General features: G+C 38.1%; 1 protein-coding gene across 1 annotated transcript in view; it reads right to left on the bottom strand.

Annotated features, from left to right (window-relative positions):
• Vps13b (vacuolar protein sorting 13 homolog B) overlaps positions 1-16,703 on the bottom strand; it is a 563,330-nt gene that overhangs the window by 173,426 nt on the left and 373,201 nt on the right. The window contains exon 30 of the mRNA XM_055622389.1: positions 9,593-9,730. Within this exon, the coding sequence (XP_055478364.1) occupies positions 9,593-9,730 (138 nt within the window). The remainder of the gene's footprint in view (positions 1-9,592; positions 9,731-16,703) is intronic.

Genomic DNA, 16,703 nt, shown 5'->3' with positions numbered 1-16,703 from the left:
ACTCATAAGAATACTTGCAAACCGAATACAAGAACACATCAAAGATATCATCCACTATGACCAAGTAGGCTTCATCCCAGGTATGCAGGGGTAGTTCAATATACAGAAATCCATCAATGTGAGCCACCATATTAACAAACTGAAGGAAAAAAAAACACACATGATAATCTCCCTAGATGCTGAAAAAGCATTTGACAAAATCCAACATCCATTCAGGTTTAAAGTCTTGGAGAGATCAGGGATACAAGACACATATCTAAACATAGTAAAGGTGATATACAGCAAGCCTATAGTCAACATCAAACTGAACGGAGAGAAACTTAATCCCACTGAAATCAGGGACAAGACAAGGCTGCCCACTCTCTCCATATCTCTTCAACATAGCTCTGGAAGTCCTTGCTAGAGTAATAAGACAGTTGAAGGAGATCAAGGGGATACAAATCAGAAAGGAAGAAGTCAAAGTATCACTATTTGTAGATGATATGATAGTATACGTGAGTGACCCCAAAAACTCTACCAGAGAACTCCTACAGCTGATAAACACCTTCAGCAAAGTAGCCGGATAAAAAATTAACTCAAAAAAAATCAGTAGCCCTCCTGTACACAAAAGAAAAAAGGGCTAAGAAAGAAATTAGAGAAACAACACCCTTCACAATAGCCACAAATGACATAAAGTACCTTGGTGTAACCCTAACCAAGCAAGTCAAAGACTTGTGTGAAAAATATTTCCAGTTTCTGAAGAAAGAATTAGAAGAAGATATCATAAGATGGAAAGATTTCCCATGCTCATGGCTTGGCAGGATTAACATAGTAAAAATGACCATCTTATCAAAAGCAATGTACAGATTCAATGCAATTACCATCAAAATACCAACACAATTCTTTACAGACCTTGAAAGAAAAATTCTCAGCTTCATATGGAATAACAAGACACCCAGAATTGCTAAAACAACCCTCTACAATAAAAGAATTTCTGGAGGTATCTCCATCCCTGATCTCAAGCTGTACTATAGAGCAACAGTAATAAAAACAGCATGGTACTGGAATAGAAATAGACTGGTAGATCTATGGAACCGAATAGAAAACCCAGATATAAACCCACACACTTATGGATACCTGATCTTTGACAAAGATGCCAAAACCATACAATGGAAAAAAGATAGCCTCTTCAACAAATGGTGCTGGGCTATCTGGATGTCTACATGTAGAAAAATGCAAATTTTTCTCACCCTGCACAAAACTAAAGTCTAAGTAGATCAAAGACCTCAACATAAAACCAGACACATTAAATTGGTTAGAAGAAAAAGTGGGGAAGAAAAAGTTAGAAGAAAAGTGACCTCATTGGCACATTAGACAACTTCCTGAACAGAACACAAACAGCACAGGTTCTAAGAACAACAATCAGTAAATGGGACCTCATGAAACTGAAAAGCTTCTGTAAAACAAAAGTCACTGTCATCAAAACAAAATGAATGTCATACAGATTGGGAAAGAATCTTTACCAACCCTATATCTAACAGAGGGCTAATATCCAGAATATATAAAGAACTAAAGAAGTTGAAAAGCAACAAATCAAGTAATACAATTAAAAAATAGGGAGCAGAGCTAAATAGAGAACTCTATGTAGAGGAATATCGAAACACTTAAAGAAATGCTCAATGTCATTAGCCATCAGGGAAATGCGAATCAAAACAACACTGAGATTTCACCTTACACCCATCAAAATGGCCAAGATCAAACACTCAAGTGATAACAAATGCTGGAGAGGTTGTGGAGAAAGGGGAACCCTCCTCCACTACTGGTGAGAATGTAAACTTGTACAACCACTCTGGAAATCAATCTGGTGCTTTCTCAGACAATTAGGAATAGCGCTTCCTCAAGATCTTGCCATACCACTCCTAGGCATATATCCAAAAGAGGCTCAAGTACACAACAAGGACATTTGCTCAACCATGTTTGTAGCAGCTTTATTTGTAATAGCCAGAACCTGGAAACAACCCAGATGTCCCTCAACTGAAGAATGGATACAGAAATTGCGGTACATCTATACAATGGAATATTACTCTTTGATAAAAAACAAGGAAATCATGAAATTTACAGGTGAATGGTGGGAACTGGAAAAGATAATCCTGAGTATGCTGTTTCAGAAGCAGAAAGACACACATGGTATATGCTCACTCATATAGACATATAATATAGGATAAACATACTAAAATCTGTACACCTAAAGAAACTAATCAAGAGGGAGGACTCTGGCTAAAATGCTCAATCCCCATTCAGAAAGGCAAAGAGGATGGACATCAGAAGACGGAGAAAAGAGGGAACAAGTCAGGAGCCTGACATAGAGGGCATCTGAAGGGCTCTGCCCTGCAGACTATCAAAGCAGATGCTGAGATTCATGGCCAACTGTTGGGCAGAGTGTGTGGAATCTTATGAAAGAAGTGGGAAATAGTAAGACCTGAAGAGGACAGGGGCTCCACAAGGAGAGCAAGAGAGCCAAAAAAGCTGGGACCAGGGGTCTTTTCTGAGCCTGATACTCCAACCAAGGACCATTCATGGAGATGGCCTAGAAACCCTGCACAGATGTAGCCCATGGTAGTTCAGTGTCCAAGTGGGTTCCACAGTAATGGGAACAGGGACTGCCTCTGACATGAACTGATCGACCTGCTGTTTGATTACCTCCCCCTGAGGAGGGAGAAGCCTTACCAGGACATAGAGGAAGACAATGTACCCCCTCCTGATGAGACCTGATAGACTAGGATCAGAAGGAAGGGGAGGAAGATGTCCCCTATCAGTGGACTTGGGGAAGGGCATGGGTGGAGAAGGGGGGAGGAAAGGTGAGATTGGGAGGGGAGGAGGAAGGGCTTTATGGGGGGATACAAAGTGAATGAAGTGTAATTAATAAAAATTAAAATAAAAAATATAAAAAAATTTGAGTTTGAATAGAGATTCTCTCGTGGGTGAACAATTTTATTCCTAGAAGACATGGGTTATTCAATGAATATATCAGTGCCATGCAAAAGTTAGCCTCATTATGAGTTGCTGGTCAGTGAGGCCCCAGAAGCACCCCAAACAAGACAAACTATTGCCATTGCTCTTCATTGTCCATCACAAGTAGACGGTACAGCCCTATTTCTAAAGACACCAAACACTTCTGTTGCAGGATAAAAAAACATCAATTGTGAACTGATCAGAAAACTCTATTCCTGCAGGTTAGCTTTCATACAACTAAAAGGTGCTCTCTGGGTTGCTAGAGTGGAAAAGACACCAGTGGTCTTACCCAGACTGGATTCTATAGGCTATAACAACCCATTGTATAAGCAAGATGTACCTACTGGCACAGTAGTTGAAAGGCTGTTTATGGAAATAATAAACTGTCTCTTGATTGGATTTGAGGTCTGCCCTACAGGAGGGAATTCATGCCTGGCAGTACAAACATGATAAAAAAACAAACAAACAAACAACAACAACAACAACAAAACCATGGAAGTCATATGCCCTAAGGGAGAAACTATTCATGTGGTTTTGCTAAATTGCCATCTTGTCAAACTTCCTTCTAAATACTTTTATTTATAATCTACAGATTTGTGCTATTCTTTCTTGGTTGGTTAGAGAATCATTTTAGTGAAGAGGATAGTGGTTAATGCAGAGAGGCATTGCTGTTCAAGATGCTGAAAATAAGCCTCTGTGAATGCTCTGCCACAGACGGAGCATCTATCAAACCTTGCCCCAAGGCTCAGGAAACATTAAGAAAGAAGGGGAGGGAAAAGTGCAAGAGTGAGAGGATCGTGAGAGTGCTGGGAAGCATGGCTGGGAAACACGGCTGTGAAGCATGGCTGTTACATGCAGGAACTCACCGAGGCTTGGCTACCTACACACGATCTCCACATCACCTAGAATGTGAAAATTCCAGCTTGTAATGGGAAGGGGCTCCCAACGCCCACACTCCTAGCTAAGGAGTGAATGGAAATTTTTCAATTGGAGAAAACACTGGTAGGCTGCCTATGGCCCAGTGGGTGACTCCAAGCCCGTACACACATGGGCAGCACTAACTGGACCTAATAGGCTATTTTAAAAAGAACAGACATGAAGTTGGGAAGGAGATACGTTGGGGAAGGGGCGATAGGGGATGGATATGAATGAACAGGATAATTACATGCATGTATGGAATTTTCAAAAAGGAATTGCTCTTGTTAAAAATCACCCATTCTGGAAGACATGGCAGCTCATACTGTTTTTTTTTTTAATTTTATTTTTTTAAATTTATTACAGTGTATTCACTTTGCATCCCAGCTGTAGCCCCTCTCTCTTCCTCTCCCAATCCCACCCTCCCTCCTTTATCTCCTCCCATGCCCTTCCCCCAGTTCACTAATAGGGGAGGTCTTCCTCCCCTTCCATCTGACCCTAGTCTATCAAGTCTCATCAGGACTGACTGCATTGTCTTCCTCTGAGGCCTGGTAGGGCAGCCCCCCCTCCCCCAAGGGGAAGTGATCAAAGAGCCAGCTACTGAGTTCATGTCAGAGACAACCCCTGCTTCCCTTACTAGGTAAACCACTTGAAGACTGAGCTGCCATGGGCTACATATGAGCAGGGGTTCTAGATTATCTCCATGCATGGTTCTTGGTTGGAGCATCAGTCTCAGAAAAGACCTCTGGGCCCAGATTTTTTTTGTTCTCTTGGTCTCCTTGTGGAGTTTCTGTCCCCTCCAGGTCTTTCTATCTCTCCCTTCTTTCGTAAGATTCCCTGCACTCTGCCCAAAGGGTGGCTATAAGTCTCAGCATCTGCTTTGATAGCCTGCTGGGTAGTCTGTCAGAGGCCCTCTGTGGTAGGCTCTTGTCGTGTTCCCTGTATTCTCCCTCTTCTGATGTCTATCCCATTTGCCTTTCTGAATGAGGATTGAGCTAGCTTTTTTAGGTGTACAGATTTTTTAAATACTTGGTCCTACATATGTAACTGATGGGCAGCTTGGTCTTCATGTGGGTGGCCTAGCAAGTGGAGCAGGGGCTGTCTCTGACATGGACTCTGTTGCCTGCTTTGGATCATGTTCCCCTAGCTGTGCTGTCTTGTCTGGCCTCAGTGGAAGGGGACGAGCTTAGTCTTGATGAGTTGTGATGTGCTGGGATAGGTTGGTATGGCCAGGTGCTGTCTATTTCTGAGAAGGGGAGGGAGAAAGAGAAGACGGTAGGAGGGTAGGGCCGGGAGGAACGGATGGGGTTGGGGCTGCAATTGGGATATAAAGTGAATAAATAAATAAATTTAATAAAAACTTACAAAAGTAAAAAAAAAAAGTTAAAAAAATTTGGTCCTTCCTTGATTCGAAGCTTAACACCAACTTTAAGGTTTCATTCCGATAAATCATAGGGAAAATAAGCCAGGATAATATGCTGACACAGACACAGACACAAACAGACATACACATGCACATGAAACCAATCCAAAACTAAAAAGGAATGAGAAAAACTGAAAACTAATGGGAAAATTAATTAGCATGTTATACAGAAAAAAAAAAACCAAGAAATTCTTTTAGAAGGAAAAGGCCTTAATAGCTGTTTCAATACAATGTACAATAGATGGAGAGAAAGGCAACCACTTTGGAACCTGTATTTGATAAAATTTTGTTACTTCAATGATATGATGAATAAGGTATGTTAATCATTAATTCATAATAAACGAGAAAAGACTCAGAGATAATATCTCACTTTGACTGTTTTGTTCTTTGTTGTCATTTAAATGTCACTTCATGGGGAAGGTGACACTGGCTCAGAAATTTTTGTGCAATAGATCAGTGGAAAAAAAATCTCAGGGAGCCACAAGTCTTTCTAAATAATCTTGAGTTAATTAAAAAAGTCTGTGTCTGACCAGTTATGCTCATGTGTCAGCTTTGATTAAATTTAAAAAGTCATCTCAACATTAAGAATGCCTATGGTTAACAAAACTTTGAACTAGACTCAAGTAAGCACATTCCTACATTTTTGTGTGACGTCAGAGTGAACACTCCACAGCCGGATTTGAGTTTTCAAGAAGAATGAACAGCTTTTCAATATAAGAAATATCTAATCTAACACTATTTTTTTTTTTCTCTGTAGGCTAACTGTCCTGGGAACAGGTGGCCCTGCTTTCAATTACAGGGCTAGCATGCCAGTGTGAGGCCTGGATCAGTTCACCTTCTCATGGGGAATTTTCATCGGTTGGATTTATTATAGCTTCACACATGGAACATAGCTCATGTCAGCTGAGGGCACTGACACATCATACGATTCAAATTAACCTGCTGTGGCCCATTCCTCAGGGCTTAGATTGTGTATTAAAATGACGACATTTTAAAAACAGGTTGAAAGAAACCAGGATATCTGAACTGCAATGGTTCCAATTTGTTCCAACTAATCTCTCACCTGCTAGAAATATGGTTACAGAGTCTGTGGTAGCTGCTGTTTTCTGAGTTTTTCCAAGCCACTGACCTTGCTAATGGGCACTGCTTGCCTCTGAGGAAGGGTATGGCTTGGGAGGGTCTTCAAGGAGTTTGTGATATGGAGGTTAGGATATGGCACTTGCCTAAGGTACTAATAAAGGGACACACAAAGATAAAGGATCATTTTTAAAAATCTAAATGCTAAAGGACAGTGTTTGTTCCATCTTGTTGAGAGAAAAATTTTGAAATGGATTCGAAAGGTTAAATCCACGAGCAACTATGTTCATATCCTCTGAGGAAATCTGAAGGGTAGTCAGTTACAATCAGTTTTCCCTTTACAATTCAGGAGCCTAATTTTTACTGTTACTGTAACCCACCTAGAGAACAAACAAAAAGAAAATCGAGATACAGTTTAGAGATGTAGCATGAAGACATTCTTTGGTAGTGATTGATGTGTACACAGACTTAAATATCTAACTGCAAAAAAAAAAATAATGCTAACAGTAATGTTGCCAATAAAATCAGAAGTATTACTTTCTATACTCTGTGCCATTTGTGATGTTACTTCTTTCAAAGAGAGAAATGTTCGTGGAGAACAATATAACTGCAGTTGTTACCTAGTCCTAGCACAAATAATAATCTTAGAAGTACACTACCTAGTGAAAGTAAAACAAAAACAAAATCCCCATAATTTTTATTGTGTTGCCAATATGTACACTATATATGTGAAAGATTTTTAATGTATCTTGTGATACGCTTCAATTAATACGACTGTTCAGTTGTTAGGCTAGTGTTTTAGAAGAAATGTCACAGAGCTGATATACAATTCCAGCTAACTTCCCTTAATACAAGATAAACAAACAAATAAATGTATTTTTGACAAAAATGTTTTAGAGTTTAAAAAACTGAAACTACATTCAATATTTTTCATAACAAAATAAACACCCTAAGGCTTGTTCTTCCTTTGTAACTCTCTTCTCCTCTACCACAGGTTTCTAGCATGGCTTTGAAAAACTTGATTGGTGTTTTTGGAAAACAATCACTTATGATGGGAAATAACGTGTGCTTACACAGAAGTCTAAAAAGAATTTTAATCAGGCATATAAAACCTCCCTGGGCCAGCAAGATGACTTAACGGTTAGTAAAGGCACTTACTACCAAGCCTGACAACTTGAGTTCCATCACTAAGACCAAAATCAGCTCCTTTATGTTGTCTGGTAACTCCCACAAGCATAATGTGGGGCACATGTGCACACACACAGACATAAAACTATTCTGCTACAAAACATGCAATGTCTAGATTAGCAGCATCCACTTCACCTGGAATATGGTAGAAATACAGACGTTTAGCCATACCTCAGAAAAACTAAAATGCTACTTGCAGAGATGCGTAAGGTATAAACTCAAACTGAAGAACGATGGTTGTAGAATAATTATCAACTCACCATCTTAAAGGTCTGAATATCCAAATACACAATCACTATTAACTTAAACTATGAAATCATATATATCCATTTCCCAATTTTGAAAGTACTTTAAGATAAACACAAGTATAAATACTTTAAAATAATTTACTATGTTTATGTTTTTACTATGTTATCACATTAAATGTCAGAACTATGAACATGTAATCATTCTTTCATACACTGGCATTTCTCTTCATAATTAAGTGTATCTGATTGTCTTGCAAATATGATGTTCAACCTACCATTGATCCTATTACTTTAACAAACAAATCAATAATCTAAATTGATTGTCTGCCTAAAAGAAAATTTGAGCCCAAATGAAGAGCAAGAGGTAACCCCAAATTCCTGTTTCTACTCCAGCAGCTGATCCCATGTTAATTTCTCTTCTGTTCTCACATGTCAGACCTTCACAGGGGAACAGCTCTGCAATGAGGAAATACCCGGCAACTAATGGAATAAGGGGAACATGCAACACAGGTCCGATGACAGTTCTTTTCTTTCTCCTCAGTGGGATTTAAATGCTATAACTGGTTATTTGGCTTAAATAAAATCAGTATTTCTCATTTACTAGAAAGTAGGATCCCCACTCACCCCCAGCCAATAACTTCCTCTTTCCTGTCATTACTTAAGATCACATGTAGATATTAACTATGAAGAGAATACGTTCTTCACACTAGCCCTGGAGACATGTGCTGCAGAAGAGGCCATAAAACCAGTGAGGCAGCTCCAGGGTCAGCTCAGTCCAGCTATCAAGACTCTTTCCATTTTGTAGAAATGACTGACAGGACACAGCACACACACTCCTCATGGTCTGCACAGGGATAGTGTTGCTTGAGATGTAAGAACAGTCTAATGTCCCTATTTTAAAATTCTTATAAAGAAACCAGTGCTCCTTTGACAACTAATACATTCTGAAGCCATGTGAGTATAACAAAAGTGAAGCAGTCAGTTCTAGTAAGCAAATAGCCAAGATCACATCACGGAGGTCAGAACTGAAGAGAGAGTGGAAGATAAAGAGGCTAAAAGGGAGCCTGTAAGTGGAGTAGGAGACAGAAAAGGAAACTTAACATCATGATGATCAGCATCATCCAAATGGAAGATAAACTCTTCAAAGTCATAAAGCCCTACTGTTTGAACAGCTCATCTATCTGTATGATTTCAGCTAATTTTCCTCATGTTTTGGTCTTATTTTCCTTGTTTGTAAAATAGGAGAGTAACAGTAGCTACCCTTGACTCTTTGAAAGTATGTGAAGATTTGGTATTAAGCTATCTATCTAAAATTGAGTGCTTACTATATCTCAAAACTTTCTTTATGCATTTGAGGTAAGTATGCTCATCTATGCATGCTCCTTTATATATGGAATCATAAATCTCACCTATCACCTATATTATTATCTTCATACGTAGTTAGAAAACTGAACAGAAAATTACAACAAATCCTTTAAGAGCACTCAGATGATTAAGACAAAAAGCAACAAAAACATAAAAGGTCTTCAGCTTTTAAACAATTATTCCTTCTGTCAGTAAGGACATAGTTACTCACTCAGATTCACATTTGCTTTTTGGTGTTTAGGATGGGCAGGCTAAAGAGGGTATACTGCTGGACAGCAGGCCAGCAATTCACTGTCTGACAACAGTTCAGGCTTACTAACAGATCCAATATGTATGTTTCTGTCTTCACACAGGAAAGAAAGGTGCTTGATTATGATTTCCATACCTGGTCCATTAAGAAAGTCTTTGATTTGTAAAGTAACAAGGGAAGGTGGAATCCCACTTTTACTGTCTGTTTCTCCAGGCACAGTCTGCAGCCACACAGTGTTATAGTCAAGGGCTTCGGGCAAAGTCTTCCCAGGATCTAAGTGATAAAAATTGAAAAATGAAAAACAGTGATCACACCACAAGCATCTCAATTTTGTATATGGATCTATGTGGATAAATGAAATCAGAGTATGTTCAACTGTTTTATGTAAGCGTCATCATTTCTTTTATTTGCACACAAATGGTAAAACACACACACACACACACGTATACGTATCAAAAAAGGTAAACTAAGTTTACAAGGTGGGATAATAACACCGGAACTAGACCAGATTATAAGCCTCATTGTCTTTGTGTGAAGAAAAAGCCTTAATGCTGAGCTGCTGGTCATTAACAGTTTAATGGTTGGATCTTACTTTATATACAATGCTAGAAGCAAAAAGCAAAAAATGGCAAGCTTCCTGTCAGCTTTAAAAAGACTCTCAAAGTCTCAAACACATTCAAAAGATGCAGTAGGTTAGAACTACTCTGGGGTTAATTTGATCTGTTTTAGAGTTTTCCTGACACTACACTCAGTTTTTACTGCTAAGCTTTTGAAGTTCCAATCAGTAGCCTTCCCACAACCTTCTTGAATGGTAATAATTGGTTGATCTTTTACTAGTTCTAATACTATTACAATTTCAGGCTTTTTCTATTTTGACATTTTTCCATTTTATATTATGTATTTCAATTTTTTTGTTAACATTAACATCTTTTAAGAATATATTCTGGATACCAGTAATGTCAAAGAATTCATTCACTTTTAAAGGTTTGGAAAACTACAGTTTCTGATTTAAATAACTCTGAAGAAAAATGAATGCTGTATGTTGGCATATAATGCAATAGGCTTTAAAAAATCTTCTCCATATCCAGTTTTTCTTCACAACTGTTTTCTTCTTTGTATTTTAATGTACTTTAAATTCCATTTTTATAGGTATGTTCTTGCCATAGAACCCATCTATCCCATTTTCAGCCTATCAGAAATGTGTTATTAAAGCATTATTTACTTCAGTCTTCATTGATTGGCTTGCTTTCAAGAATAGCATTTACATATAGTATTTATATTCAACATATGGTTATATAGTATTACTGTCATATGTGAACCGGGCATATAAATTTTGCTTTGGAATTTGTGTTTCTTGACCTTATCATGTGATTCTTATGAAAGCTGGCACATAGGCACCTTTATGTTATTTCAAAGAAAATACTGAAAGGGATTGATTGTGACGTTCAATGTATGTGGTAAAAGATCAAACACTAAGTCAGTGCATGCTTTCCCTTTATGACTGGTGAATCTGAAGCAGAGGGAATACGAAGAGTAGACCTATAACAATACACAGTAACAATACACTATTTTCTCTTTCAAATACCATACATAGTCAGGTCTCATAGAAGCATAACTTTTTTTTGTTGCTGGAAGACTCTTCAGTCAGTTTACAGGAGCCATGCAACCTACCAGAACCTGAATGTCTCTTTCCAGGGTATCATCTATCTACACATCATCAGAAGTGATTTTATCAAGAAATACTTCCTGTTAAATCTGTATAATGATACATAATTTTTCACTTTGAAGAGAAAATATCAAGCAACGAATGTGATGCTCTAACAGATGAAAGAACCATAACAATAGACTTTAATTCTATTAAATTGGTGCTAAAACCCTAATATAACGTATAGAACAACTCATAAGAAAACAACTCACAGGAAGTACACTGTTCAATTTGCAGGAAGCTGGATGTTTATTGTACTTATACCATCTAAAAACTACAGTCCATTTCCTATACTTTCCAGAGGTAAGGATTCTGAGTAGCAGGACAACAAAGACTGGGACTTTAAGTACATTACCTGATACAAATTTATCACAATCCAACTAGAGAATATAAAGACTGACACTGACTAAGAATTCATGAAAAACACTGTAATCATTTGATACAGCAAACTAACCTTAGAAATTAATTCCCCCCAAATGGATACATGTACATACATTTATACCTACTAAAAATGTGTCTTATCGTTTTTCCATAGGGTTCTTTTTCTAACTGACTTATAGGAACTAGTGTTTGCTCTTAGTATCTTTCAACTGCATTCTAATGCTTTGTGCATGTATATATCACTTAACAGATGCTGGAAAAAATAATTAACTTTCAAAAATTTATTTGTTAGGTAATTATGAATCTATTCCTAGGGTTTTTGGGAAACATTTTTTTTTCTTTTTTAATCTTCACTGTTTAATTTTTCTGGAGTACTTAAAATAAACAGAAAAATCTTCTCATCTTTACTGTTCACCAAGGATATACAAGTTAAAATGAGGAATACAAATTTTCCTTAATTGAAATAGTTAAAAGATTACTAATATGTTATGTGTGGGTGATGGAGGGGAAATGGCTACTCCCATAGGTGGTAGGTATGACTAAACATGTAAAGTTTTTGACTAGATGGGAGACACCAGAGAAATTTCCATCAAATTTCTAAGTATCATCTTCTTGGAATCAGAAATGACATCTATAGACCTCTATAGTTTTACAGAAACACTTAAAAATACATAGATTAATGTTCAAGGAAGTTGAGTCCAGAATAATTTGAAACTATAAAAATTCAGGAAAAATCCATTTAAAGAAAAGTAAAATAGGTTGTGACAACATTATAAACACTGCATGGAATACTATGCCAGTGACAAAAAGAACAGAGTACATTTTATACAGTACTATAAAAGACCACCAAAGTACACTATTCAGTTAATACATCAGAGAAAAAGGAAAGAGGGTTAGTAAATACAAATATGATTCCCCTCTCTCCTTCCACATACAAAGCAGATGTGGTGACAGGGTCACAGCTTGAACTGGCCAAGAACTCACTAGGTGGACCAGACTTGCCTGATCTGCCTGCCTCTACCTCCTGGCTGCTGAGATTAAAGGTACTCACCAAAATATGTGGCCTATTTTTTAAGTACTAGAAGATGATTGTTCTAGACAAGCTTAAGCACATGCTGATATAAGGAACTGTAAGTCATTCAGAAAGGAGGACAAAATAGGACTTTTAACCAAGGAAATTAAAAAGCTATCAGGAATGGAAAAGGAAAGCTAATTCTGAAGATGTGTCTGAGTGTTTTCCAGGATGGAAAGGTTTTGTGCAGGTGCCTCTGAGGGCAGAAGTCAGAGAGATTAGCCACCTTGAACCCTGGCAAGAAATCAGCTCTAAGGTAATCACAGGGCTCTGAGTAAGCAGGAGAGACAGTAAACTGATGAGAAAGGGTAAGAGCAGAGGAATGAGGAATTAAAGCAACCATAAAAGTCTAGAAAATCTAACCAAGGAAACCAGCACTTTGGTGACTACTTCTTAACAAAATGTTTGGATAAGTAGGCTTAAAAGTGTATATGAGATAACCTAGAACCCTTGCACAGATGTAGCCCATGGCAGTTCAGTGTCCAAGTGGGTTCCATAGTAATGGGAACATGGACTGTCTTTGACATGAACTGATTGGCCTGCTCTTTGATTACCTCCCCCTGAAGAGGGGGGGCAGTCTTACCAGGCCACAGAGGAAGACAATGGAGCCACTCCTGATGAGACCTAATAGACTAGGTTCAGAAGGAAGGGGAGGAAGATGCCCCCTATCAGTAGACTTGGGGAGGGGCATGGGTGGAGAAGGGGAAAGGAGGTTGGGATTGTGGGGAGGAGGGAGGAAGCTACAGGGGGAATAGAGAGTGAATAAATTGTAATTAATAAAAATTAAAATAAAAAAGTGTGTGTGAACTTATAAGATTGACAGAATAATTGAACTTAGAAACATCCAAAGCATGTAAGTTCAGAGCTGATGGTTACTGAACATAGAATAGGACTGGCATTATGTCCTTTCTGAGTCTTAGTAAGCATCTCCAGTTTCATATAAAGGTATCTTAGAATTCTTGAAAAATGTTAAACTCTAACAGTCACCTCATGCTCTAAGTATGATGAGGAAGATGATGTCTGGCCTTTCTGAGTGCTGTCTTTGATTTAATTTGTCGTAAGTTCTATCATCAGGACCAGACAGTAAGATACATTCTTCAAGGTCAATATACCTGGGAAAGCACCAGATAAACTAAGATTAAAGGCGCTTGTAAAGATCATATGAACAGAGTGACAGACAGAGACAGCTGTTTCGTATTGGGAGCCTCCCCCAGGCTTCTTCATATGTAGTAAACACTCATTTGGTCCAGCACTAGAAGCTCCCAACATGGCTAAACTGCTGGTGTAGATGAGTGCATTTAACTTCTTGTCTCCAAGCCTAAGAAACTAGGGAAAGTTGTTCTTTATGAGAAACCATGGGTGGGGAATGGGGCAGAAAAAGTGATATACTGCTCATAGTCATAGACTTTATTCATGCCTAACTAGGCAGAGAAAGTTAGCGACAAAGTTGTAATATTTACTTTTCTTTTTGGAAGCACTTGTAAAAGAAAATACTTTATTCTATCATTCTAAAATAGCCAAAGAGAACAACTCAGAAAGCCTCCCTTCAATACCTATGAAATTAAAAGCCAGTCCCTGCTTAAACAAAACCATGGCAATCAAAAAGGTTGATCAGGGAGGCATGTCTGTGCTGGTAGATAGCTTTGCTCTCCTTTAGAGAAACTGGAACTTCTCTTAGCTTCTTGGGAATGCTTCCACTGAACCTGAGGACAGCCATCTTGAAAAGTGCTGCTGTAATTTTAAATTCTTAACAGATAGTCACAGTAAGTGTATCTTTGGCTCCTATTTGGCTTGTACAAAACACAACATAATTCAGAATAGATGATTCAAAATAGATGCAGAGATAAATATCCAAAAGGTCTTTGAAATCTCCTACTTATCAAAAATGTGTTTGTTAAACTCATGTAAAATGGCTAAATAATACCATTTAAAAAGCTTTATTAATTATTCTGTTTTGTTCTAGCAGAGGGCAGAAGGTGTATTTTTATCCCAACAAAGTTGAATTTTCACACAGATCCTAAAGGGAAATATACTTCTTTTTGCCACAGATCTCAGTGTTGTTTTCTCCTTCAAAGTGACACGATATTGAACACAAGATGGGGCCCAGGCACCAAATAGTAGGCTCTTCTAAATGCTTTCTATCATAGAGACAAACACTTAATACTTCCATCCACCCACCACCCACCTACATACTTACTGCTTTGTGTGTGTGTGTGTGTGTGTGTGTGTGTGTGTGCATGTCTGTGGATACTGGAAGAAGGCATTGGATCCCATGGAGCTGTAGTTACAGCTTCCTGATGTGGATGCTGGAAACAACAGAACTCTAGTCCTCTGAAAAAGCAGCAAGCACTCTCATTTATCAGCTCTTTCCTAGCCCTTTAATGCATTTTGAGTAATGAATTTTGAATTTTATGAGTAATGAATTTGATTTAAAAAAATCTATTTATTTCAAAGTTACTATCTATTTTATAAAGATCTACAGTGGGACTCAAAAACAGTATCATCTCTGTCCTCACCCTCACTTCTTTTCTCCAAATGATGACTTTCACCACTGGTTAAGCAATACCAGAAAAGAAATTAGTCTGGCAGTTACAAGCAACACCTTTTACTATAGCAGCTACAAATAACTAGAGTTGCAACGTCTTGATTACACTGGTGCAATTTTCTTAAGGAACCCGTATCAATTATTTTCCTTCTTGAGGTGACAGAAACCCCAAGAAAAAGAACCTGTGGAAGGGTGTATTTTAGCTCCCAGTTCCAGGGTACAGTACATCAGGGTGAATTATTCCTAGTGGCGAGAGATTGAGGCAGTTGATCCTGAAGCAGAGAGAAGTCAATGCTACTGGTGCTCAGCTCACTTTGTCCTTTTTATTCAGCCCAGCTCATGGGATGGTACTGTCCACAGGTAGGGAATAACTTTTGATCTTAATTAATCTGATGCAGAAATTCCCTCATGGGCAAGCCCCAAAATTAACTTATCTTCACAATCACGCCTAGAAGTTTGTTTTGTAGGTGATTTTAGATTCTGTCAAGTTGACAATATTATCACCACAAGACTTGAGTCTATGTGGATATGTGTGCTAAGTTAACTATGATATGCAATAGAGTTCTGCTGTAGCTCATTTTAACGGTCTTTCCCTGTTTGTTTTTAAGGTAAGGACCCTCTATATTCCCTAAGCAGGTAAATGGAAACAGTATAACAGAGTATCACCTCTACTGACATACCAATCCATAAAGCTGAGCATGCACAACAGCAATCCATCATAGTACATAAGCAATCCAGCCCAAACATGTTATAAGCAAGTTATATGAAGTAACTGTCCAACCATCTATGGTTCCTACACATGTTGCAATGGTTTTGGTATCCAAACACACCCCTATGTCTTCAAGGTATGTGTCTTATGATTGGTTGTAGTTTTAGAGGTTTAGTCCATTTTTAGCATGGCAGGAAGTATGGTGGCATAAAGGCAGGTACTGGAGCAGCACTAAGAGTACTACATCCTGATCAACAGGCAGAGAGAGAGAGAGAGAAAGAGACAGAGAGAGACAGAGAGAGGCGGACGGACAGACAGACAGACTCTGGGACTGGCTTGGTTTTTTGAAACCTCAAAGCTCACTCCCAGTTACAGACTTCTTCCAAGGATACACCTCCTAGTTCTTTTTAAATAGTGCCACCCTGTGATAAATAAGTATCCAAATAGATAAGCCTTTCGGCGCCCTTCTTATTAAAACTACAACAATGTATATAGTATTCCTTTCAGTTTTCTATTCCATTTAGTTTAATTTTCTTTGCCGCCAATTAAAATAAGAGGAATATAATAAAAAAGAAAGAAACAGAAACTTCACCAGTAGAAGTTACCCACTTGTAGCATATAAAAAAGCTACTTAATTTAAAAATAAAATCACTCACCAAGGATTCGAATAACCAACACATTTTACATCCCTATTAAACACAACAGGCCTGACAATTTCCTTCTGTTCTATTTCTGATGGTTAACAAAATTATGCCTGTACACTCATCCTCATCCCTTAAGTATATCGCTTACATATGCATCAAGGAGGTAAATAATCTTCAAGCCAAACAGCTC

Source organism: Psammomys obesus, unplaced genomic scaffold, assembly GCF_907164565.1.
Source record: "Psammomys obesus unplaced genomic scaffold, mPsaObe1.curated_primary_1811, whole genome shotgun sequence".
NCBI lineage: Eukaryota > Metazoa > Chordata > Mammalia > Rodentia > Muridae > Psammomys > Psammomys obesus.
This window is presented reverse-complemented; position numbering and strand designations above follow the sequence as displayed.